Here is a 26,047-nt window from a genome sequence, read left to right as displayed (position 1 = left end):
TGGAGTTTTGCAAGCTCTGCTATGTACGTATTACGTACGGTTCGTTCGATAGACAACACCGGCATCGCGATCCTCCGCCGTTGCAAATCCGCTCGTGAAAAGTACACACTCAGACCGTTTACACTGTCTTTGTTTTTAAATGGCATTTTAGAACGACAATGATTTGACATCCACAGTGGCGTGTAGCATTTCTGTGCAGCCCTCCTTCCTCTCTACCTCTGAAAATGCACATCACGTGACCACACAGACACAGACGCACACAGCCATGCGTTCCAGACTGCAGGTCCAGGCAGTCAGAGGACTGCTTCAATCTTTCACTCACTTGTACTTAGTCATTTTAGCGAACACCTCAGATACTGTTGGCTGGTTCCTGTTGGTTGTGCGTCTTTTTTTGTGCGTCTTTTTTTGTGCGTCTTTTTGACGCCATTATAACGACACAGATCACTGCCTATTCACGAGTCCCGCAGAAAAAGTGATTGACAGGTGGTAATTATGTGTGTAACTTGCCTTTATTCATTTACTGTATGATTTGTTTATGGCTAAAACAAAGACCATGCAGGTCAGGTAGTTTAAACGGTAGGCTACAAATAATTAATTGGTCATTAATTATTTAATTATTCATAATCGAAAATCGAATCGAATCATGCCTTCTGAATCGAAAATGTAATCGAACCGAGGATTTGGAGGATCGTGACACCCTTACTACTAACATACAGGATCTAGATGTTTTGTTCACTAAACCCTGGCTGGAAATATTCTGAAAATTAAAAACAAAACTTCAAAAAAAAAATTTAATATTCAAATTGCTTGAATATTTAGTAATAGAACTTGAATATACTTGTTTCCATGAACCGTTTTTAAGCCTGTTTCCTTTTAGTAAAGAAAAAATGGAAAAGAGGCTTTATTTAATAGGACAGTGATATGAAGCTTGAAGCATTAGAATTGGTACTTGGTATTGGTCAGTCACCTTCATGAGAATTCAGTACAGGGGTATCGACTGCAACCCACCCCACCCCCACCGATTCAGGGCTCTGTTTTCACATCTCTAGTTTGAAAAAAGTCAGGAAAATGGGGGAGTCCAGCTCTGCTTAGATGGCATTGTTTAGTGGCGAAAGAGGGAAGGACTTTCATGAAAGGGGGAGTTTCAGTATGTGCATGAGCTGTTTTTTTACAGAGGCAACGCAAACACAGACACGTTTACATGGACATCAGTAATCAAATTATTTGCCTTTATCTGAATGAGACAATAATGTGATGGTGTTTACATGAGTTGCTTTTTGAATGTTCCTTTTATGATCACGTTTACATGTTACATATAGCACATAGATTGATTAACGTCATCATGTCACCACGATATCCACATTTCCTCTAGAGCTTCATGTAATTTTAGGTGTTTGGTTCTTAATTTGTCGACTTTAACTGCACTTTGGCACTTTCACTGTAATTTACACATTTGGGTCCATATGCCAGCTGTGCACTCATTGTGGAGAAATGGAAATAAAACCTTTGTGGTAGCACATTTATAAATGCAACACTGACGAACAATGCCTTCAAACAATTCTTCTACTACTAAATGTTTAAATTATGGTTGGTAAAACAACGTGGTGTCTTTCTGAACACTATTAACAGGTAAAATGAGTCCTCGAAGCTATATCATGCATATTAATGAAGTTGCTTCTCATTCACAATAGAGCGCACTGATTGATTCGAACCAAGTCTTTCTTATGAATTAATAAACAAATGTGCTGAAAACTCAATGACATCACTTTGTACTCACTGATACAGACAGCCAAACTACAAGCTGGAATTTACATAAGGATGCTTTAAAGGACAAACTGGAATAATGAATTTGCTGTAAACAAAGCAAAAACAACAAATGTTTACTTGTTAGCTTGATATACGTGTACTAATAGTGCTTTTAGCAACGTGGGACATGTATATGACTTTCAACACTTCAAAAAATGTGTTTTGGCGTTTCATGACCCATGACCGCACACGTGTGGTTTGTTTACAATTTCTAGTTCACTTTCCTAAAGAGCTGTATAAAAAAGCAACCCGCACCTAATAAACAAAACCGCATTGTGATTGGTCTCCACCAAAGCAAGTGAACTAATGGACTTTTCTGGTGTGAATATTTCTTAGACAATATTACCTTTTTTGTAAAACTGTAATCTGGAAAATGGCACTTTTGCTTGTGTGACATTACTTGACTATATATATATATATATATATATATATATATATATATATATATATATATATATATATATATATATATATATATGGATTTTTTTTAAGCGTCTGCATGATCTTTATTCAGATGCTCCTCCTCCAACCTGGGAGCAGCTTGAGAAGGGTCTTGTGGCGGTAAAGACGGTGGTGCATGGCCTTGTGGACTTCATCCAGAACCACAGCAAGAAGGGTGCAGACACTCAACAGCCCCCACAGCACAGCAAATACAAGACATACATGTGCAGAGACATGAAGCAGAAAGGAGGCTGTCCCAGAGGAGCTAGCTGCACTTTCGCTCACTCTCAGGAGGAGCTGGAAAAGTGAGTGTCATTGCAACATGTCACATGTTCAGTTGTGGTAACCCTTTAACTAGTGTGATCAGTCTAGGCTGGTCTCTAGAGGATAGGATTGGTATATTTTGCATAATGTGATCAGCTGCTAAATTCACATTCGCTTTACTGCAATGACTCGCGCTGAGCCAGAGAAACATGCACCACTAGTTTATAAGCAAATATTGTTTATTAACGATCATAGCATTTATATAACAGTTTAGGTTGATCAAACATTTAGGCCCAATTCTACTCCTTAGCCTTTCCCTTTACCTCTCGTTTTGCGCGTGCACGCCAAGGGGTAGAGGTGTCCCAATTCTCTTTACCTTGAAGGCGTAGGGCTAAGGGGAAGGGGTGAATAACCCTTCGAACAAAGATTTTTCAGGACCACACTTGAAACCAAGGGGTAAACCTGGGAAAATTTCCCAGAATAAACCAGCCACAGCGGCAGTATTGCTGAACTCGGAAGGAGATCCACAAATTAGTATTTTTTGTCATTATTACGAATTTTTAAGACAAACAAACACATGTTTTTATATATTTATATCCGTGTTTTACCGTCATGCTTTAAAAAAAACCCGCTAAATTTCGCAATCTATAATCCCTATTAAATAACTCCTATACAGCAGTCCCACAGCATTTTGACACTGGAATACCCTGTCAGTAATGTCTAGTGGCTGTCAATGGGCTTTTTAGAGTATCTACTTTAATGTTAGTGTTGTTTTCGTGTGTTTACATCGATGAATATAACCACTGTGGAAATACACAGTACTGTTAAGATCTTATTGCCACATTAGATCATTATGATAACATAATATATGGCTTCAGTGATCTCCTGAAGATAAATACCAGAAAATAACACAACTGGAATCACTACAGCAGTCGCGATCGTCTGATCTCATATGAAGCAAGAGATTGCGATGACATCTGATAACGTGTGCAGGTGCTGTCCAAATTCTTAAGGGTCAATTTTGAAGCCCTAGGGGTAGGGGTAGGGGTACAAAAATAGAATTGGGATTGGGCCTTACTTCTCATCTCACAGTTATCGGGCCCTATCATACACCCGGCGCAGTGTGGCGCAAGACGCGGCGCAGTAGTCTTTTGGTAGTTTCAGCTTGGCGCAAGAGTCGTTTTGAGGCGTTGCGCTACGCAGTTTAAATAGCAAATGCATTAGCGCTCATTTGTGCGCCCATAGGCGTTCTGGTCTAAAAAGGAAGGCGTTTCTGAGGCGGACCGCTGGCGCGTTGCTATTTTGAGAAACTATAATAGATTTTTCATTAGACCAAAACTTACCCGGTCTAAACTCCAGCGCAGAGTTGCGCCTCGCTTACGCACTGCTTAATACGCACAAGAGAGCAATAGGCAAATCTCTTTACATATGAAAAAATTTTAATATTAAGGATATATATAGGATAAAATAAGAATAGATATAGAATATAAATATAAAGGATTATAATATTACAAAACATTTTCTAGCCTATATAAATATGAAAAATCACCGCTTTTATGTCTTCTTCATCTCGGGAGGCTTTTTCAGTTCATTCATAACAATTTGCTTTTGTATAATGTTATTATTATTAGCAGTATTATTTAATATATCCATATTTATATTTGTTTTATTAAAAACAAGCTTAGATTTGTCCACCTGTCAGGTTTAAGACCATATGGGGCATGGCAGGTGTATTTGGAAATAACTCAGTATTTTGACCACACTTGGTCATTATTGTTCATTTATTCGTTTGCTAGAAATTAGAACTGAATTTAGAAATAGTTTTGAAACCAATATTTGCGCTTAACAAACAAAATTAATTATTTATAGACTAATTGATGTCTGTGCGTAAAGGTTTCCCTATCCAAGAGCGAATGTGAAAGTAGTTCCATTATCTCTCATTCTCACGCAGTAGATGCTCTGTTTAACAGTTTTCTGTTAAAAAAAACTGTCAACTGTTAACTGTTTGCTTGTGAAATGCTCATTTTTTCCACTTAGACTTACTTTGCGTCCTGTAAATAGCGAATGCACTCTTGGCGCGACGCAGCTGGGTCTTAAAGGGAATGGGAGATGAGACTCTAATTGGTTTATTCTCAAAACACACCTATAACTCATTAAGAAAATATACTCAACCCTTTTAGACCATGCGCCTTGGCGCAGGGCAGATTTCCCGTCCTTAAATTAGCAAAAACGCGTCCTGACACGCCCTGAAAGCGTTTGAGCTCTGCACATGGACCGTCAAAATAGAGCCCATCGTCACTTTAATGAATTTTAAGAGAAGTTGAGGAATTAACATGTTGTAAATCCAGCAGCTCTGATCTCTCCACTGCAGTTTAGGCTAAAATGGTGGCACCCATCACTGATCAAACAATAGGTTGTCACCTTTTTTTTACCCCTTATGTGAGAAAGCATCAGTAAATCATAATTGGTTATGATCTGTAATTAAACCAATATCAAATGGTTCTTGTCTGCATTGCAATGCACTGTACAACTTTTTGATTTTGATACTCTGTAGGTATCGTAAAATGAACAAACGTCTTGCTGCGCGAGTGCCCTGCACCCCTGGCCTGCTGCCTGAGGACGTGATCCCACTGGAGCCAACCCGGAAGGGCTCTGGCATTACCAATGGTCTTCCCCAGCTCATCCCCAGAGGCACAGACTCTTCCACGTATGACCTCTTACTTAAACCCAAAATGGATGGCCCTAGTCTGAGTGCTCCTGGGTCACCACCAGACTCGTAAGTCTTTGCTACCTCTTCTGTTTCATCATTTCGTCAGCTTTGTTTGGAAACTACTATTAAATCAATGGAGAAACTGTTATAGCTTTGAAAATAAACACAGTCAAGCATATAAAGTACATGATGGCAAATCGATCACTCAAGCCTTGTTAAACCTTATTTCAGTTTTAAATAAATCATACCAGCCAATTAAATCACACTAGATTAGTTTTAAACGTTTTCTTTATTGTATTTTTACATCAATACAAACGATAACATTTACATATGATTACTTTTTTCTCTCTTTTAAACAAAGAGTTGCAACATCATGTTACTATTATATGTATTAGAGAATTAAAACACTAAAACAAATACTGAAAAAAGTAGAGGGAAGGGGCAAAGAACTGAAAGAAAAAAAAATGTAAAAAGAGGGGGTGGGTGGGGGGTTGAGGTGTTTCTACTCAATCACTGCTCTCTTGTTAAAGCACTTAATAAACGGTTTCCATGTTACATGGAAATTCTATTTTTTAAGAGAAAGTCCTAGCTTTTCAAGTTGCAGGCAAGACATGACATTTTTTGTTCATGTTCTGTAACGGGGAGGATCTTTTCATTTCCAATTGAGTAAAATCAATCTTTGTGCTAAAAGGGTTATAAATCTAATCACTGTACATTGATTATTAGATAATTCTGCATCATCACTGACACCGGATATAGCTAAAATAGGCCCGGGTATATTTGTTTTCCCACCATTTTTGAAATTATTTGAAAAACCGAAATCCAATAATTAACAATTTTAGGACAACTCCAAAACATGTGACTGAGCGATGCCATGGTTTGATTGCATCTATCACACAGTGGGTCTACGAAAGAGAAAGAGTTTTAGGGCTCTATTTTGATGGTCCATGCGCAAAGCGCAAAACGTAGGGCGCAAACGCTTTCAGGGTGTGTCAGGACGCGTTTTTGCAAATTTAAGGACGGGAAATCTGCCTTGCGCCAAGGCGCATAGTCTAAAAGGGTTGAGTTTATTTTATTAATGAGTTATAGGTGTGTTTTGAGAATAAACCAATTAGAGTCTCATCTCCCATTCCCTTTAAGAGTCAGCTGCTTCACGCCAAGAGTGCATTCACTATTTACAGGGCGCAAAGTAAGTCTAAGTGGAAAAAATGAGCATTTCACAAGCAAACAGTTAACAGTTTTTTAACGGAAAACTGTTAAACAGAGCATCTACTGCGTGAGAATGAGAGATAATGGAACTACTTTCACATTCGATCTTGGATAGAAAAACCTTTACGCACAGACATCAATTAGCCTATAAAAAATTAATTGCGTTTGTTAAGCGCAAATCTTGGTTTCAAAACTATTTCTAAATTCAGTTCTAATTTCTAGCAAACGAATAAATGAACAATAATGACCAAGTGTGGTCAAAATACTGAGTTATTTCCAAATACACCTGCCATGCCCCATATGGTCTTAAACCTGACAGGTGGGCAAATCTAAGCTTGTTTTTAATAAAACAAATATAAATACGGATATAATAAATAATACTGCTAATCATAATAACATTATACAAAAGCAAATTGTTATGAATGAACTGAAAAAGACTCCCGGGATGAAGAAGACATAAAAGCAGTGATTTTTCATATTTATGTAGGCTAGAAAATAATATGTTTTGTAATATTTTAATCCTTTATATTTATATTCTATATCTATTCTTATTTTATCCTATATATATCCTTAATATTAAATTTTTTTCATATGTAAAGAGATTTGCCTTTTGCTCTCTTGTGCGTATTAAGCAGTGTGTAAGCGAGGCGCAACTCTGCGCCGGAGTTTAGACCGGGTTTGTTTTGGTCTAATGAAAAATCTATTATAGGTTCTCAAAATAGCAACGCGCCAGCGGTCCGCCTCAGAACGCATTCCTTTGTAGACCAAATGAGCGCTAATGCATTTGCTATTTAAACAGCGTAGCGCAACGCCTCAAAACGACTCTTGCGGCAAGCTGAAACTACCAAAAGACTACTGCGCCGCGTCTTGCGCCACACTGCGCCGGGTGTATGATAGGGCCCTTAATACTTGATACACTGAACTACAATGAACTTGTTCTTGTGCTTCCTCCCATTGCCAGTTTTCAATTTCTGCTCCGAGATCCTCTTCCTACTCCATTTTGAGATGCTCAGATGAAACATCACATTCTAACTAAGATAATTTATTATATATAATTGAAATTCCTCCTTTCAAAAAATTATCACATATACATTACATGAAACATTAGGTCATGAAAATTTACTTCAACGTCATTGAATTTTAGTTGTAAAAATGTGTATGAGCTCTGCCTCTAAAATATCTAATCAACCTTATTTAACTTCTTCTAAATCTAGCACAAGTTGCTGGGTGAATATTTGCATTAAAGGTCTAGCTGTAACAAGAAGCTGCATCACTCACTTATTTCTGTCTTTCTCTCGTTCAGTTTGGATAAACCTGGCTTGTCTCTGACACCCCACCCTGTGCCTCATCCCAGAACGGAGCACTTAACCATGCCCAAGCAGGGGGCAGTCGTGCCCAGAGGTACACCGCAGATGTATCCACAGCAGCAGCCTGAGCTCTTCTATCCAGAGCCCGCCAGACCTCCTCCCTCAGGATCTCAGTATGATGCTCAGTACCCAGCAGGTGATTGCAGATGCTTGTCTGAACAGATTATGAAGACGGTGTGATTTTTAAGGTCTATGTTAAACTAGTGCAGCGTTTCATGCAGGAATTATCTAAGATTCTGGCCATAGAAATCTGCAGACGCAAAACGAAAGACATTTTGGACAATGTTTGTATCTAGTCAGATTGATTAAGAGCGACAATTCTAAGTACTCATAACCATCCATTTCTTTTCTTACAGGTAATCCTTACGCGTACCAACCTCCACAATACGTTTCTCACCGCTACATCCGTAATCCGCCTCCCCCGGGTGAGTCGGCAGTACCACCTTACCCGGAGCCCTACCCAGGTTACGGCCCAGAAAGCCAATATCAGAGCCACCACTCCAGTCCCTCTTTCTCAACACACACCTATGCACCGCCCTCCCATTACAGTCGCAGACACTATCCCGCACCCCCACCCCCATTTGCCCCTCCCAGAGATGACTTGGTCAGGATGAGCCCAGTTCCTTTGGATCTTCCCCCGGCTGCTATGCCTCCTCCAGCAGGGGCCGCAGGTTCCCTGTACCACACTCAAGAGACATCATCCAGAGACCGATACGCACCGGACGGGTACTATCCTGCTGGACCACACCACAGCCAAATGAGGTCTCACATAAGAGTGAGTTCTGTCTTTCTGAAAGTTTTCTCATGCTGAACGATACTACTTACTCTTGCATTAAAGTGTAAATAAGGCCTACCATGACTTTGAATAATCAATATTTGAATAACATAGATTTGGGATACATCAATATAAAGAGACATTTGCCGTTTACTCACTCTTGACTTGTTTGTTGTTCTGTTGAGCACAAAAGAAGATATTTTGAAGCATGTAGGAAACCTGTAACTATTGACTTCTATTGATCTTATTCTTCACTGTGGAAGTGCGCTCGTTTTTGCGATTGTTTTAGAACTTCTGATTCAGTTGCCTATGGGAGAAATGACTAGAAATAATTAACGTCAGAAAACGGTCAAACTAATTACTCTACAAACAAGTGCTTATATGACTATACAGACGAAGCAGAATAATATAATAATTTTATCGCCTAAAAAATGAATGGAAGTGAATGAGACCGGAAGTCTCGAGCCAAAAAGATTCAAAGATTCTTGCTCGTATGCGAAGAATGAGGTGAATAAGAGAAAAAACAAATTTTATTGAAAGTCAATGGTTTTGGGTTTTTAACATTCTACAAAATATCTTTTTTGTGTTCAACAGTTTTAGTGTGCATCTTACTATCAAGATATTGCAACTGTAGTATATGTGTTTGGAACTCAAGGTAACAATGTGTGAAGCCTGATTTTTTTTTTCTATCGCCTGACACTGCGTTGCAGACCTTTGCTGACTGCGTGCACACCTCACAAAGCAGATGAGGCTTTTATACTTGACACGTTCGCCGTTGAGATATTCTTTAAAGCGACTGGGGACGGTCTAAAAGAAATCCACCGTAAATCAGACGGATAAACAGAGAAGTGGAAAGTTTACGGAACTACGTCATATCATTAATATCATTCCAGATTTTTAAACTAATTATTTTAATGGAATATTTTAACGAATATAAAATTTATAACCATTCAAGGTTTTTTTAATTAAATTTTAATGCACCACTTGCTTTTGTTCATATCTCGGACAGTTTTACTTATTAAAGTATTAAAATATTAATGACAAGAGAAAATGGTTTCTCTACAAATAGATTTTTTTTAATCATGGCAAGAATAAAAGCAAATAAGTACACTTAATAAAAAGTACTAATGTTTTTTTTACACATTACTGTCTGGCTAGTTTCTTTCCTCTACTTATATGCTAAAAAAACAATAGTGGTCCAAAATTCCTGACCATTGTCACCAAAAAAGACCAGGAAAAACAGGGCATCCCTTGTTCCTTAATTATAGTTTTGTAACTATTAAATTGTTTTAAATAAAAAATTCTAACATATACATCAGTGTAAACCCTATAAATGATGGAAAAACATATTTCTGTAATTGTGTACTTGGGTATCCACTGTTGCCATGGCCTATTTTGGCTTTAACAACCTTCAGGCTTTAAAATCCCTCAAGTTTTCCCAAACATTTTAACAAAAACTTTCTTCCCTTCCCACTGCTGTTGCAATATCAAACCTGTCCATAAAGTTTTTAAAAAAACCTTTTTTGACAAAATTATTAGCCCCTTTAAGCTATTTTTTTTTCTTAGTCTTAACCATTATTATACAATAACTTACCTAATTACCCTAATCTGCATAGTTACCCTAATTAACCTAGTTAAGCCTTTAAATCTCACTTTATGCTGTATAGAAGTGTCTTGAAAAATATCTAGTCAAATATTATTTACTATCTTCATGGCAAAGATAAAATAAATCAGTTATTAGAAATGAGTTATTAAAATTATTATGTTAATAAATGTGCCGAAACAATCTTCCCTCCGTTAAACAGAAATTGTGGAAAAAAATAAACACGGGTGCTAATAATTCAGGGGGGCTAATGATTCTGACTTCAACTGTATATATATATATATATATAAATAAAACTCACTTCTGTTTGTTTGTTTGTTTGTTTGTTTGTTTGTTTGTTTGTGTGGAAAAAGAGCTCACCACAAAGTCATTTAATCAATGTAAAAACTCTCTCGTGTTGACATTCATTGGTATGTTTTCTGCTGGGCAGGACCCGTATCGCTCTCAGCCCAGTCTGGATGACTTGCATCGCAGGCGTAAGGAGCTGCTCATCCAGCTAGAGGAGAGGAAAGTCATCTCTCCTCCACCCTTCGCTGCCTCCCCAACTCTCCCCACACACCCGTTCCCCCACGACTACCCTCAGGAGGTGAGTCCTGAGGAGGATCTTTTAGCACTTATATCATGAAAAATCATCATAATATGGAAGCTTATATTCACAGAATATATTTGTTATATATTTGAGAGTTGAGTACTCAGTATAAAAGACATTCCACAGGGTTCCCATACTTCTTAAAAAAAACTGAATTTCAGAAATGAATTGAAAACATAGGTCCTTGAAAGTGCTTGAATTGAAAGTGTATGGTGTTATTTTAACTATTGTACTGTGTTACTTTCAAAAACAGAATGAAAAAAAGAGAAATTCTAAATTTTAAAATCTTAAATCTTAATGTTATTCATCAGGGATCACTACACTTGCTCCTGGAGGTCCGGTGTATTGCAGATTTTAGCTCTAATCCTAATCAAACACACCTAAACAGGCTAATCAAGGTCTTACTATGTATACTTGAAACACCCAGGCAGGTGTGTTGAGGCAAGTTAGAGCTAAACACTTGCAGGGCACCGAACCTCCAGGAAAGAGATTGATGACCCCTGTTATACATGAACACTGACAAATAATGCATTTCATCAATACTTCAGAAATCGTGTTTGAATATTAGCAGTATTGAATTTAACTAATCGTATTAAAGTTTCTTTAAACATGACTTTAAAACGACACATTCAAAACATCATCATCATGACATTTTAATGTGAAGTGTAAGTGAAATGTTAAGTACAGGAAGGATTTTCATAGTGCTATATTTGCTGGGGGTGTGAATTACTAAGGTGCTTGATCATGGCTCGAAATTGCGACCATTTTGGTCGCATATGAGCCCGAAAATTAATCTATGCGACCTCATAATATATCTGGGAGCATTAGTGCGACTGCAAATAATTGTAGTGCAACCTGATTTTTTCTAAAAACGTGCTGAATCGCTCTTCCCTGCCGCTATATTGGTTTATATTAGCTGTCAATCACTCAAGGTATTCCGCTGTCAGGTGACAGGGAAGGAGCTTTTATGACCACGGGAAATGCAAACGGCTAAAGAGTGAAAACTTAAAGCACACAGGTTTGCAAACCCCATCCAAAGCTGAGGCGCAGATAAGAGCGATCATGACGTGGTGAACATTGACCCGCCAGCTGAGATCAATCGAGTACGTGCTTTTTGGAGAAGGCGCCCAAATCTCGATGCGTTGCATTCACTGTGTGTTCAGCGCAAATGTCCGCTAAAAGTCAAATCTAATACTGTACATATCATCGCCAAAGAAGCTCGCCTTTACTAAATTTGAAACTGAAACTGCGGCTCATAACAAACTGCGGTAATCCGCCGGTGGGTCACCGCAAGAATCCTGCTCAACCTGCTCATAAATTGGGTCGGCTGACTCGCCTGCTTTTCCACTAACACAGAAAAATGAAAATCAGCTCAGACTGAACATTTAAATTGACACAAACTGAAACCAAAACTTTTAAAGAGTGATAGAAGTGAGACTTTACTTCCTTTTTTTTGTCTATTCTTTCTTGAGGTGTATATAATTTTTTTTTAATTTAGTTACTGAGCTGTTTTGCAGCTTTCAGCCTTGAATTTAATTATTTATTATAATCTTTTGTTTGTTTTGTAGCAGAATATTATTTATTAAACTGACATGCATATATAAACAGCAGTACAAAATAAATATTTCTTACTGCAATGCTTCATTTTTGTTTGATGCAAACTATATATTTATTTTTCATAAAGTAACAGACTTTTTATAGCAGAAAACTTTCATTCAAGCACATTCAAGGCAGCATGATGATGACAAATGTAATTCATTGTTACTATTATTGTCATTTTCATCATCATTAATATTTTATAATTATTCGACATTCATTTTGGAATTATTGCACACAAATATCAATGTCATCTCAGCATTAGTTAGATAGTTCTTTCTGGTTTTTGTTAGTCCTAATTGATGTTGTTTTCAAATACAATAAATCCCTTAAAATATAATTTGCATTGGTGCTTATTCATTTTTGGTGGGTCCTCCTAAACTTTTTCTGGTGCTCCTAAATGTTTTCTGGTGCTCCTAAATTTTTGAAGTTGGGAGCACCGGTGCTACCAAGTAAATAGTTAATTTCGAGCCCTGTTGATTAAAAATTATTTGTGAAAAAAATCCTTGAGTTTGGTGTGCATGAAAGAGTTGGAACCCTGATTATAAAAAGTACTCCGAATTTATTTAGTGGTTTTTGTCTTCTGAACGTGTGCAGTATTTGGAGGATGGCTCTAAGGCCTTTGGAAGTCGGGAGCCAGACTACGCTGGGCAGTATTCCCCCTGGTCATGTGACACCATAGGATCATACATCGGCTCCAAGGACGCTAAACCAAAAGATGTCAGTAGTGCTGTGGAGATGATGGCAAGTGATCTCCCCTTATCCTTTGTTTGCACAGATCAGCTAAGACTATCAGTAGTCACTGTTTCCTTGTATTTTTCCTATTCCAGACTGCAGAGGGAAAAGTTTTGCGTGAGCCTGCGCTGGACACACAGCGGCGCTCTGCAGAAGCCAAAGACGACGATCCCATCATTCCCTTTGGCCCTCTGCCCACTGTGTCTCCATTTGGTGCCATTTCGCGTACCTCTAAAACGGGTTACCAGACCACTGGGCCTGTGCAGGCCATAGCATCCTCACAGGCCTCAGGGCCCAAACACATGACGATGACAGGTGAGTGTACTTCTTTATAACACCATCAGATACAGATAATACAGCAGAGATAAGATGTGTTCTGGTTCCTTAAAGGTGCAAATTAAGAAAATCTCAGTACTTTGGAGTCAAATTTAAAACAAAAGCTCCAACACTGTTCATATAATCAGCCATTCATTCATTTATTTTATTTTTTTAAAGGAACTACATAAAATGCAAAGTTTTGTTTTCAGGGTAACCTGAAGGGTAGTAACTTGAAGTGTTTGGTTAAGTAAGCAACATTGAACCCCAGTTTAAGGTCATGTTTATTGTTCAGCAGATTTTTGCAGAAATTTCAATTCGAATCCGTTCAAGAATTGTGCCTGAAAAAAAAAAAATTCAATTTTGTTTCGTATTCTTAAATGTTATGTTGGTCAAATGGATTTGTTGTGATGCCCAAAAGAAAGCTGCCTCTGTGGCAGCCGTGCTTCAGACATCACTTCATTTTTAATGAAAATTTAAGAATCCTACATTTTAAATTGATGTGTATTGTAATGTCTGAAGCAAAGCTCCCATGGAAGCAGCATATATTCACCTCATCCCTAAACCCAACCCTCACAGGAAAGATGTGGTAGATTTTGGATGTTAAAATAGTTAACAGGGTGTCTACTGGGTCTTAAAATGTCTTAATTTCAAAAACAATGTGTAAGGCCTTAAAGTCTTTAATTGACTGAAATATTGTGTTGTAGGCCTTAAATATTTTTTTAACAGGTCTTAATTTTCCTATGTCCAAGTAAATCTACCCAATCAGGCTGAAACCCAATCAGGTACACGCAAACACACATGGACATGTATACGTTTTTGGTAAAATCTTTTCTTTTAGCAGACTATCCATATGGAAACCACAGCGGATGGGGTGGAGCGTCGTACCCCCAGCACCAGAGCATCAACTCTCAGGGACACTTCAGCGAGCGGTACGTGTCATTAGCCCCTTTCACACAGTGATACCGGTAAATATCCGGAAAATTTCCGGAACGACTTTACCGGTATATTCAAAAAAGCGCTGTTCACACAGGCGAGGACATTACGGGAATTTTCCGGAAAAGAGCATTCACACATCCATTCCAAAATACCGGTAAATTCTGACATCATTCACCACAAATGAGCTTTAAACGGCTGCGCTTGTATTTGTAAACATTTGACTAAATTACAAACTCTGTGGATGATCAATATTGTGAACAACTTTCGCAGGATCACTTTCGCATGTCGAGATGTTCATAATATGTGCGTCTGCAGGCGCTCATAGGCGCACGCAAAGCTTGAAGGTAAACAAACAACGGCTTATCATAAGCATCTCATCGATGATTATTTACACAGTTGGCATTAAGAAGAACATATAAACGTGATCTGACTAACTTCTAGCAGCTAAATGTGTCTAGAAAAATATTCAAAGGCTTTTATCCTCACAAACCGCGCGGACCTAAATGCGTCTGACTGTTGTGATTGGCTATAGCAGACGTCTCACGTCAGCTCGTTCTAGACGTGCACGCGCTTATTACGGGAATCTTCCATCTGCATTCACACAGCGCAGCATTCTGGCAAATTGCCGGTAATGTTACAACTTCTCTTTCTGGAAAATAGCCAGAACGAATTTACCGGTATTTTCAAAAAGGACCTGTTCACACATACAACCTTTCCGGAAAATTACCGGCAATTTTCCGGAAAGGTCTGTATGTGTGAAAGGGGCTATTACCTCTTATGGCCCGTTTCCACTGAGTGGTACGGTTCGGTTTGGTACACTTTTATGGCCGTTTCCACTATCAAAAGGCGAACCGAACTGTACCGTACCACTTTTTCGGCACCCTTTCGAAAGGGTACGAAACAGGAGAAAGGGTACCAAAAGGCGGAGCTAGACGCGCAGCTGAACGCTATTGGTTTACAGAGATACGTCATTCACTTGCGCAACAAGCCAGAATGAAAACAAAATACCCGCCATGTTTGAAATACACAGCGAGAGATTACAGCGGAATTATATATGCATAGAATAACGAGCCATGGTCGATCTGGGCTCAAACAAACCATGTCGTCGTGTTGATGAACAGCCACAAAGCCATGGAGTAGAGCAGAATCTACCTTGTGCCTCGTAGTTTTTTATGAGCCAGTTTGAAGTGCGAGCGGTTTCACTTTCTAACAACGTGCGCTTGATTATTGATGTGCTTTTGAAACCCGATCCTGTTAGACACTGACAAACACGTGAGTGAAGCGCGAAAAAAGGAGAAGCCGGGAAAAAACAGCACGTTATTTGTTCAGCAAACGTGAACAAACTACCTTGTTTGTAAAGGGCTGTGTGTTCATATTTTGCACTGTCATTGATCTGAAGATATAATTAAATCCTGTTCATAGAAAAGTTAGTAACAAACATTTATACAGAACTATTTATGTGTATAAAGCGTCTGTTTTGTGAGAAGTGCTTTTCATATGATATGTGAGTGACCCGTACAGCTTTATTGTAGACATTTCCTCGAGCGAGATTGATGCGACTAAAACTTTGTCGTACAACACGCCCACCAAAAGGGTAGTAGAAACGCAAGCCTGATAAAGGTGACCCGTACCGACCTGTACCAGGTGTACCAGTCAGTGGAAACGAGCCATTACACTTCCAGACCAGTTTAACCACAATGAAATTGCTATTTGTGGGCTTTTAATTAAAATTAGAATTCAGGCAAAAACACAGCTGTCTATTTAAAAAAAAAAAAAGCACTGCACTGAAAGATGCACTAACATTCACACTGAAGGTGGTAAGAGCATCAAAGTTCGTTCTGGCCGCGCTGGCGACAACTCTGTTTGAGCTCCAGCGGCGAGAGCGTCAAAATTCGCTGCATTGATCTCTTATTTAAAGGAGCCGTTGCAGAATATCAGCAAATCAGTTACTTTCCTGCATAAACAACATTCTTTCTAGCATGAAAATGTTGCACACTTTTTATAAAATTCATTTAACAATCAAAGATTAAGTTGCACGTGGTGTGGCATTGCTTCACTTATCCAATATGTGTCCATATGTTTGAAATATTTTAAAGCAGCAATACTGTTTTGTATTGCCGCATGAGATTCGCTTTTTTAAAGAAAAAAAGCATATAACATTAATGCACATTCGTAACTTGCCAGTAACTTTTTTTAATGTATATCCCTGTAAGAAAACATTGTGAATAATTGGAAATCCGGCAACCTCAACATTAAAACCCTTGGTGGAACAACTGTGGTTGGAACCAAAGTTCGCAGTGTTCTCTGGACTCCTCTCAAGTGGTGGACTTCTATGTTCTGATTGTTTGCCACCAAACCGCGTTTTAGTTTTTTATTACCATAAAGTTGACTTGATTTCAACTTTCTCGATGCCCACATTGGCGAAGACGCGCCACACTGCTTCTCAAAACCGGCTTCTGGCTACTTTGACGCTGTCGCCGCTTTTGGTGTAAACGAACAGTAACATAAATACAAACATTATAAATATTAAATTAATTTGTTGTTTCACCTTGTGTATGTTTCGAAGTCACAGTTTTTCAACAACATGATTCCAAAACTTATTTTTAGATGAATAATCCCTTTAGGTCTGAGAAAATGTCAAGAAATGTGAAGAACTGTGTAGGTAGTGTGTCCACAGTCCTATTGGAGTGATATACACACAACAGGTCTCTTTTATTAAAATTTCCTGACTTTAAAGTAGGAACCAAATCCTTGTGATTTTGAGGCCCACTGCTACTTGATGTGGCGTGCAGTTTTCCCTGCCCAATGAATTGATTGACAGCCATGTATTAACATTAGGGATGTAACGGTATTGTAAATACTGTCATACCGCAATATTCATTTTTTTCGATATTACCGAAGTCGCATGACTCTGTAAAACTATAGGTCTTCTGAGAAAATTTGCTCAGGCGAATGAAGCGAACGGGAGGTAGCTGAAACTACATATCCCATCAGCCCAGGCGTGGCCATAATCCTTTGCGGTCTGTTGTCGCTACAGATCCAGTAATGCGGAAATGGAGTGTGCTGCTAGTAGCAGAGATGAAAAAAAGATGCAAATGATCGAACCTAAAGCGGGTGTTGTCGCCGCGCGCATACTGAATAGCGGTGTTGTCGCAGAAACCTCAGTCCCAAATGAGAGGGTTTTTTTCTGTTGCAGGGGACATTGTAAATACCCAGAGATACCAGCTTTTACCAGATTATAGTTATATGATAATTTTCCTTTAAACCCATCTCTAAGTGAGTGAGTGAGTGATTAAATGTTGAATGTGATGAGTTTTCAACACTACTAAATTGAAACTTTATTTTTTTTACATGGTTTATTAATTTTTTGTTATTAAAAAAGAAGTTCCTGTTTCAAAGCTTACAGATAGATGGCTAATTTGTATGTCATTGACACTTTTGGCACTTTTTTGGAGTATTTTCATAAGTTTTGTTTTTCCTGTAAATGATTCAATAAATACCTTACCGTGACATTCATACCGAGGTATTACCGTACCGTGAAATTCTTATACCATTACATCCCTAATTAACATGTCTCTGTAGTAACGCGTATAATCATATCAACAAGGAAGGACGTGCGCAAAGCAATCGAGATTTAACAGATAACAGATAAAGATCTGTTCTGCTCTCTCATCATCATCAATCATCATCAGATGTGATCAAGAATGAGTTTTACAAGTTTAAAATGTTTTTTTCAAGGATGTGGAATTTTGCAGTCCACCATATCAAACTTGTTCATTTTAAATTATTATTACAGAAGTTCAGGTTGGCGATGTTGATTTGGCATGCAAGTGCTTAGTTAGAAGTTTGACGATTACTGACAATTACATCTGCACGTGCAAATTTTTGCGATAGTCTGTGGCCATCATCAGGGATTTTGCCTTTGATTCATTCAATGAAAGAACATAATGTCGCATCCTCCATGTTTTTTATAGCCTATGGTTTGAGCATACTAAACATATTACTTTCTTTTGTTTTTACCAGTTTGCCTGTGTCTGGCCCGGACCGTGAGCAGCTCAAAATTGAGCTCCAGCAAGTTAACCAACAGATCAGTCAGCAGACCCGCGGCATGGAGGTGTGCTTGAAATGCCCATTTAAATATCACTCACATTCACTGCTTGTTTTCATGTGGAGAAAATCTCAATGAACATGTTGCATGCGCTCTCAGGCTGCCAGTAACTCCATGCTCCTGCAGAGGGAGGCGTGTGCGCTGGCGGCTCAGCCCTCCGCTGGGGTCAAGTGGTCTTCAGGAGCCACAGTATCTAGTGAGCAGCTCAGCCGAGAGCTCGATCACGTAGAGCGAGAGATCAGAACTCGGGAGATCGCCATGGTGAGTTGAAGAGCTATGGATGAACGTCTGCATTTATTTATTCTCGTATGAGGAGCGTGTGCTGATCCAACCTGTTTTCCTGCTTTAAGGAGAACCAGGTGGCTCACGAATACAAGCTGAAGGCCATTGAGAACGGGCAGCCTGACCATAAAGCCCAACTGGAGGAACTCTCCTTAGCACTGGGGTGAGGGACTTTACAAATAATATTCTGAAGATCTTTAATTGGACTAATTGTCATCTAGAAAAGTCTCAACTTGCTGTCTGTAGTTAACTAAACCAGAGTATATTTTTGACAATAGCTCAAAATAGATTTTATGGGTCAAAATTAGGCCCATCTATATCCCAAAATCATCGTTATCTCGATAATAGTATATGCATAACCTGTGATGAATTACATTAATTTTATTCATTGGTTGTTTGTCTAAATTTGACCAATCGGATGGGGCCTTGATATCTTTATCATCACCTCCCCGGTAGTTGCTGTTCTGCTATTGGCTGTTGAAGATAAACACTAATGGTGGGAGTCGAGGCGAGAGAGAAAAATGACAACAGCCAATCAGGCTGAGGTTTTCACTCATTCGCAGTGTTTTAGGGTGCTTTCACACCTGTAGACCAATTGTTTTGTTCTGAAACAGGGATTAAAGTTGTTACAATGTTGCTCTTTGTTCTTGGTGCAGTTCGCTTTCACACTGCAATGTTTCTAAGCGGACCAAAAAAGCTAAAACAAGTCATGTGCGAGTAAACTCTCCTCACATTGGTCATTTATTTTTCAGTCCCGCTCAGCTGTCATGCATTTTTATTTTAATTTATGACGAAGAGTGATGAGACATTATAAGCAAAAAGCTGTGCTTTAATTTTGAATGGTCACACCCACAGACATTGTCAAAAAATATAAATCAGACTTTTTTTTTTTATCCAGAGCCGTTGGCTAGAATTATGCTTTATAGGCTTTACATTATAGAGAGAAATAACAGATAAACCAAGACTGCAGTTCGGTTAATTTTCCTAACAAATAAACAGCTCTGGGTACACATAAGTCTCTGTAACACATTGACCCACTAAGCATTGGATGAGACGTTAAACCGAGGTCCTGACTCTCTGTGGTCATTAAAAATCCCATGGCACTTTTCGTGAAAGTGCAGGGATGTAACCCCGGTGTCCTGGCCAAAGTCCCTCTATCGGCCCTTACGACCATGGGCTCCCAATCATCCCCTTCCACTGAATTGGCTCTATCACTGTCTCTCCACTCCACCAATAGCTGGTGTGTGGTGAGCGCACTGGCGCCGTTGTCCTGTGGCTGCCGTCGCATCATCCAAGTGGATGCTACACACTGGTGGTGGTGTCGAGAGACCCCCCTCATAATTGTGAAGCGCTTTGGGTGTATGGCCATACACAATAAATGCGCTATATAAATACAAATTACATTACATTGTTCTTAAGACATTTTTCTACAGGAGGAAAATGCAAATTACTCCCAAATACTTCAAATATAGTCTGTGTTAGTAGATGCAAGACTTAATGAAATCCAGGCATAAAACTGTATGACAACGCTTCAGATGACTAGATGACTCTAGAGCCTACAGCTAATCAATCTGTCAGATTCTGGAGTGCTTTACAGATCTAAAGAACATTATAAATGGTAAATAATCTTAAATAAGATCAATGCATTTATAGAGATCGTATAAAAGTATATAATTTCAATCACATGGGAAACGGAGGCCACGTGAATGGTTTGTGAGCACAATTAAGTGCACACAGCATGCCATATCATCTGACAATTGTAAGAAATAAGTCCAAAAAGCAACTGACTGTGCAAAGCCACATAAAACAACACAGAAATATGATGTATATGCCGAGTTCAGCAGCTAATCAGCCGGAATCAGCTGAGGTAAAGTGACAGTGACCAGTGAGACCTAATTGTCACTTAAGTGGCCATGCCCTTAATTATGCAGACTTAATATACCCTAATATAAAGCAAACGGATGAGTTCTAAAAAATTCACCCCATCACAGTTGTCATGAGGGTAATATTAGCTATATGAACCAAAATCGTTCTTTGTAACAGGCTGTAAACACTCTTTTTTTGTGCTGTAAAGTTGGCCATTCTAACAGTGGGCTCAATTGAAATTTGCTCAATATGGGGCCAGGACTAGCAGACTTTTGATGAATTGCAGTTTCGGTTACTTCCGTATTAGCTTCCCGAGGGAGAGCGGGAGGTTGCCGCTTGCAAATTACTGATAAAATTAGTTCCTAATTAACAACTCACGCCCAGAAGTTAAGTGCTAAACTGTGATAAATGTCAGTTGTGCTGTTTAACATGACGATCTGTGTAATTTAGTTATAATAGATGGATATTTCATCTGACAAATATTCTGTTTATGTAAGGACCGGAATGGGGAGCCGCTGGATTAAATGAAGAAACAAACAGCAGATTAATGTGTAATCAAACATGTTGAAAACCACAGCCCTAAACCGTGCTCTGTGTGTTATTCATTTGTTTCCTGTTAATCATCTCAGTTTAGCTTCTCTGAGGGTTAATTTGACCTGATTTCATGTTGCTCTGCTTTGCCTTCATAAGCGTTTGAATTGTGTTTCCACTCATACTCGTTCTCTCTCTCCTGTCTGTTCTCTCCATCAGTGAGGTGTCTAACGGATCCAGTGGCATGAAGCCAGCCAGTAGTATGGGCGGATCTATGCTCTCACTGACCAATAAGACGTCTTCTCTCAGCCTTTGTTCTGCTGACCAAGCAGCGAGTAGCGCAGACCTTCAAAAGAATGGTGTTGTTCACTCTTGCTCTTAAGAGTGTATGTATACACACACACACACGCGCGCACACACAGACAGACAACCTCTCCAGAGGTCAATACTCCTCCTCGGAGGGCTTTGAAATCCATCTCTTGACCAATTGGAGCCTTTCAAGAGATTTTTTTTAATATTCAGATGAAGTTGATATGAGGGACACACACACTTACACACACACACACCTGCATGCTGCTTCGTGCATGCACCGACACGAACTTCTCTGTTGTTTTATTTAGAAAAATGAGCAGTATCTGCCGTGATATACATTTTCTTTCTTTTTGTTCTGTGAATGAGCTTTTCGTTTTAATGACTTCTGATTGCCTGGAAACCAGGGCATCTGAATAATGCTTACTTTGTTGTTTTCTCCCCCCCGAGTATTTCAAGAAAGAACAGTCAACCCAAAGCTAGCACAGAACGACCCGAACCAGTTGAATCTAGTGTGGTCAAAAGTATCGAGTTTAAAATCATCAATTGCCCGCAAACATTTGAGGGCATTCTTAAACACTACTGATTGGTCATTGTGTTCACGTGCTCAGCAGAAATGACTGTGATTGGCTGTGAAGGTCATCAGTTCATCGCTATTCACCGAGTCGAAACTGGACCAACACTGGAGCGTCGATCCATTAGCAGATCGCTCGTATGTCAGCTCATGGACAGATCAGCTGATAGACGCGACTTTGAAACATTCCAGTGTCTGTGTATCTGCATCTGCACCTTTTACAGCCAATCACAATCATTTTCTGAGCACGTAAACACACTGGCCAATTAGCAGTGTTTAAGAACACGGCAAAATGTTTGTGGAAAATGGACGTTTTTAAAATTTCAGTATCGAATTCAATACTTTTTGAATCTAGTGAAACGAATTGAGTTTGGTACTGAAATTTTAAAAACATTAATTTCGCGCAATCATTTGAGCACATTTCTAAACACAGCTAATTGGACACTGACATTTTAAAAACATCCATTTCCAGCAGAATTTAATTGGTCATTGTGTTCACGTGCTCAACAGAAATTACTATGATTGGCTGTGAAGGTCATCGGTTAACCAGTCTTCATCACTGTTTACTCATATGCACATATACTGACACTGGAGCGTTTTAAAGTTGGGTCGATCAGTCGATCCATCAGCGGATTGCTCATATGTCAGCTCATATGTTGTTACCCATATACACAGATTCTGACACTGGAGCGTTTTAAAGTCACATCAATCAGTCGATCCATCAGTGGATTGCTCATATGTCAGCTCATAGACAGATCAGCTGATAGACGCGACTTTGAAATCTCCAGTGTTCTTGTATCTGTGTTTGCACTATGTGAACTGATGATCTTCATTTCCAATCACAGTCATTTCTGTTGAACACGTGAGCACAATGACCAATCAACAATGTTTAAGAACACACTCAAATATTTGCAGGAAATGAACTCTTTAAAAATGTCAGTACTGAATTCGATACTTTCGACAACACTAGGGCAATCAAAACCAGAATTGAGCGCAGTCATTTTTTAGTGGCGGCGGTGCTGTCCAAACGTTTGACTCCCTGGATCTCTGCAGCCTTGAATATGATCTGACTCACCAGGTTTAAAGTAGCACGGAGAACCTTTTATGAATCCATTTTTATGGACCGTTAACGCGGCTCTCCCCACACGACGCTCGACCGTGGCAGTGTGTTGCTGTAAGGTTATTTCGATTGGGCTCTGGAAGACACAAGGGGGAAAAGTCATGCCTACCTCTCTCTCTCTTGATATATATAAATACAAATACATATAATCAGCTGCGAGGTTTTCTTTAATTTATGGTTTGGCTGTATAACTGTTAAGGAATTTGTAAATGTTTGGTCACACGTGTCTGAAGCGTTCTGTTTTATAGAATGCTAACAGACGTCTTTAAATAAATGAAGAGCACTTTTTTCCATGTTTTCCATGAGTGTGTGCTTTTTTTTTAGTAGAGGAGTAGCGACACTTGACTTCCCTTGTGTTCTCCAGAGCTCAGTGGTTGTTTGAGAGGATTTTCTGCCTCTCAGAGCCACAGTCGAGTTTTTTTTTTTTGTAGGATTACAGCTTATTAGGAAAATATTTCATCATTTTTCCCTAACTTCTGTGAAGTTGCATATTTGGCTCTCCTGGTTGAGTTTGCATATTCGGGTCTTGCCACTAAATCGCTGCATGGAAATATTCCAGGGAGTGTAGTTTCAGTGCAGGGTACCGTAGCGCCGAACAATTGCGTTGCAGTTGTGACACTCTGAAAAAACGTTTTCGTCAATCTGCTTAAAAGGATTGTTCACTTGAAGTTAAAAATCTCATCGTTTACTCACTCTTGGCTTGTCACAAACCTGTTCAATTGGCTTTCTTCTATTGAACACAAAAGAAGATTGTTTGAAGAAGGCTGAAAACTTCCGTAGTTTTTCTGGAAGTCAGTGGTTCTTCAATATATCGTCTTTTGTGTTGGACAGAAAAAGGAAACTCATAAAGGTTTGGAACCACTTGAAGACTAAATAGTGAGTAAATTTTCATTTTTGGGTGAACTATTGCTTTTAATGTGACACTATTGGGTTACTTTGTAAATGAAATCTTATCATTCACTCGCCATCACATTGCTACAAATTTGGATGAAATAAAGTAAAATTTCCATTGTGTGGACAGAAGTAGTTCATAGAAGCAAGCAGGTTTGTAACAACATGATGGGAGCAAATGACGACAAAATTCATTTAGAGTTAAAACGATTCCTTTTACGTAAAACCCAAATGATCATTTGTTTCATTTTGTCTTTCTAAACTCGAAATGAGTTGGGCATCACTTCTTCAGAGACCATTACGAGTTCAGCAGGAATGAGAAAAGCAGAAAGTCTACTGCTACTCGGATGTTCTAGAAGTTGCGTTTACGCCCTATTGAATGGATCTCTCCATCGCCCTGCTTTTACTCGAGCGTGTTTAAACACGACATATTCGACGCCTGTTTCCGGACGAGGCCCCATAAACGAAGAGAACAAGATTATTTGAAGTCTGAAGTCTTCCTATAGTGATGACATTCTTCACGTGTGACATTTTGTTCTAGTCTCTTGAGACCGACTATGATATACAGCTCCAATTTTGGGTGCAACCTCTTAACGTGTATTCTCTTGTGGGTTTTATTTTGTGCTATAGCCGTGGTGATCTAGTTGATTTCTCTTATTATGATGACTTGTAGTCAGTCATTTGATGTTTTTTGCTCGTGAATGAGCACACGCAGCCTTTTCATGCAGTCGCCGAGATGGGAACTCCAGCCGTGCCGACAAGCAGAGATGACGTCAGTCTTTGCTATTGAGGTTTAAACGTACTTATTACACGATGTCCATCGCACTCGCTGAGAAAAAGCTCCAGGGTGTCGCCTTTCTTAACGCTAAATTTATTCCGATGATTGTTTGATTTCTCAGTTTGCTTTTGACTTGTTACTAAATTTTCAAGATTGTTTCAATTTGTGTGGTTTAATTATCGCTGTTGTAGCCCGATAATTAAAGCGAAACTCATAACGACATGTCCAGGCCACATTTCAGCAAACAATTTGAAGAAAAACTGTATATGATCATTATTATTTATTTTTTGTATTGTAACATTTTCATCCTCTCAATTTTTCTTTATTTGCGTCATTACTTAAATAGTATTTTTTGTTCATTTCGTAAACGACAAAACTTAACACAAATAGAAACATGACCAGTCAGCTGCGCCAGTTACAAGACTGAATGTGCGCACTCCAGTACGCACAGCTAATGAATGAACAGCCCAATGCAGTAAATTATTACCAAATAAATCATGTTCGTTAGTTTTTAGTTCGTATTTTGACTAAATTTTAGTCTCGTCTTTTTTCCGTCACCAATAATGCATTGTTTGTTGGTTAGATGAGTTGATCGTAGAGGGCGCATTGTTAGTTTTCAGTCATGTTACTAGCGCAGAAGGCCTGTGACGTTTCTGTGACTCGCGCTATAGGCAACTAACATTTTTGGCTTATATTTACGTTGACGGAATTAACTTATTTTTCATCTAAGGTATCGTATTGTAGTAATTTAAAGTCACAGCAAGTACTTGCAGCTTTTTTGTATATGACAGATATATTAAATGGAATTGTACTTGATTTTGATGAACTTGTCAATGCAAAAAAAAAAAACATAAAAACAACTAAATATAAAATAATTGTTAGCTAAACTCATTTTTTATGTGAAATATGCCCTGGTCATGTTCTTGTCAGGTTTCCTCAAATTGACCAAGATGTTTGCGACACTACCCATGATTATGTGCCACCTCAAAATTTGAGGATGCTACACTGGGATTGAAGCGAATCGGTTTTATATTCGGAAAAGGATTGCCCGCTTCTTAAAAAACTGCACAGGACAAGTTTTAATCCTGCAGCTTATCTTGATGTTTCTTTGAGACAGACATACAAACATGGCTAAATATAAAACACTGCTTTTATGTGGAGCTGTTTCCAGAAGCTCCGCTAACACGCGTTGCTCACCATTAGCATTGAGTTTTTCTTCAGTTGTTAGGCGCGAATGCT

The 26,047-nt window shown here is 38.9% G+C and overlaps 3 protein-coding genes across 23 annotated transcripts in view; 2 read left to right on the top strand and 1 right to left on the bottom strand.

Moving 5' to 3' along the window:
• Positions 1-26,047, top strand: part of LOC147846195 (uncharacterized) — a 1,020,765-nt gene that overhangs the window by 116,520 nt on the left and 878,198 nt on the right. The window lies entirely within an intron of this gene.
• apoltp (apolipoprotein lipid transfer particle homolog) overlaps positions 1-26,047 on the bottom strand; it is a 597,023-nt gene that overhangs the window by 237,210 nt on the left and 333,766 nt on the right. The window lies entirely within an intron of this gene.
• Positions 1-26,047, top strand: part of rc3h1b (ring finger and CCCH-type domains 1b) — a 39,881-nt gene that overhangs the window by 12,820 nt on the left and 1,014 nt on the right. For 3 of the 18 annotated variants that reach the window (NM_001114683.2, XM_087239574.1, XM_087239575.1), the window contains exons 8-19: positions 2,321-2,552; positions 5,066-5,287; positions 7,734-7,933; positions 8,154-8,572; positions 10,606-10,761; positions 12,958-13,104; positions 13,191-13,410; positions 14,252-14,342; positions 18,373-18,463; positions 18,557-18,718; positions 18,808-18,902; positions 21,356-26,047. The exon at positions 21,356-26,047 is cut by the window's right edge. In NM_001114683.2, the coding sequence (NP_001108155.2) occupies positions 2,321-2,552; positions 5,066-5,287; positions 7,734-7,933; positions 8,154-8,572; positions 10,606-10,761; positions 12,958-13,104; positions 13,191-13,410; positions 14,252-14,342; positions 18,373-18,463; positions 18,557-18,718; positions 18,808-18,902; positions 21,356-21,518 (2,198 nt within the window). In that variant the 3' untranslated portion in view covers positions 21,519-26,047. Of the gene's footprint in view, positions 1-2,320; positions 2,553-5,065; positions 5,288-7,733; positions 7,934-8,153; positions 8,573-10,605; positions 10,762-12,957; positions 13,105-13,190; positions 13,559-13,622; positions 14,230-14,251; positions 14,343-18,372; positions 18,464-18,556; positions 18,719-18,807; positions 18,903-21,355 lie in introns of those variants that run through there. The other 15 variants (XM_087239583.1, XM_087239581.1, XM_087239587.1 and 12 more) reach the window with 8 other exon arrangements.

Source organism: Danio rerio, chromosome 2 (genome assembly GCF_052040795.2).
Source record: "Danio rerio strain M-AB ecotype USA chromosome 2, GRCz13ab, whole genome shotgun sequence".
Taxonomy (NCBI): domain Eukaryota; kingdom Metazoa; phylum Chordata; class Actinopteri; order Cypriniformes; family Danionidae; genus Danio; species Danio rerio.
The sequence above is the reverse complement of the archived record's forward strand: the minus strand, read 5'-3'. Positions and strand labels throughout refer to the sequence as shown.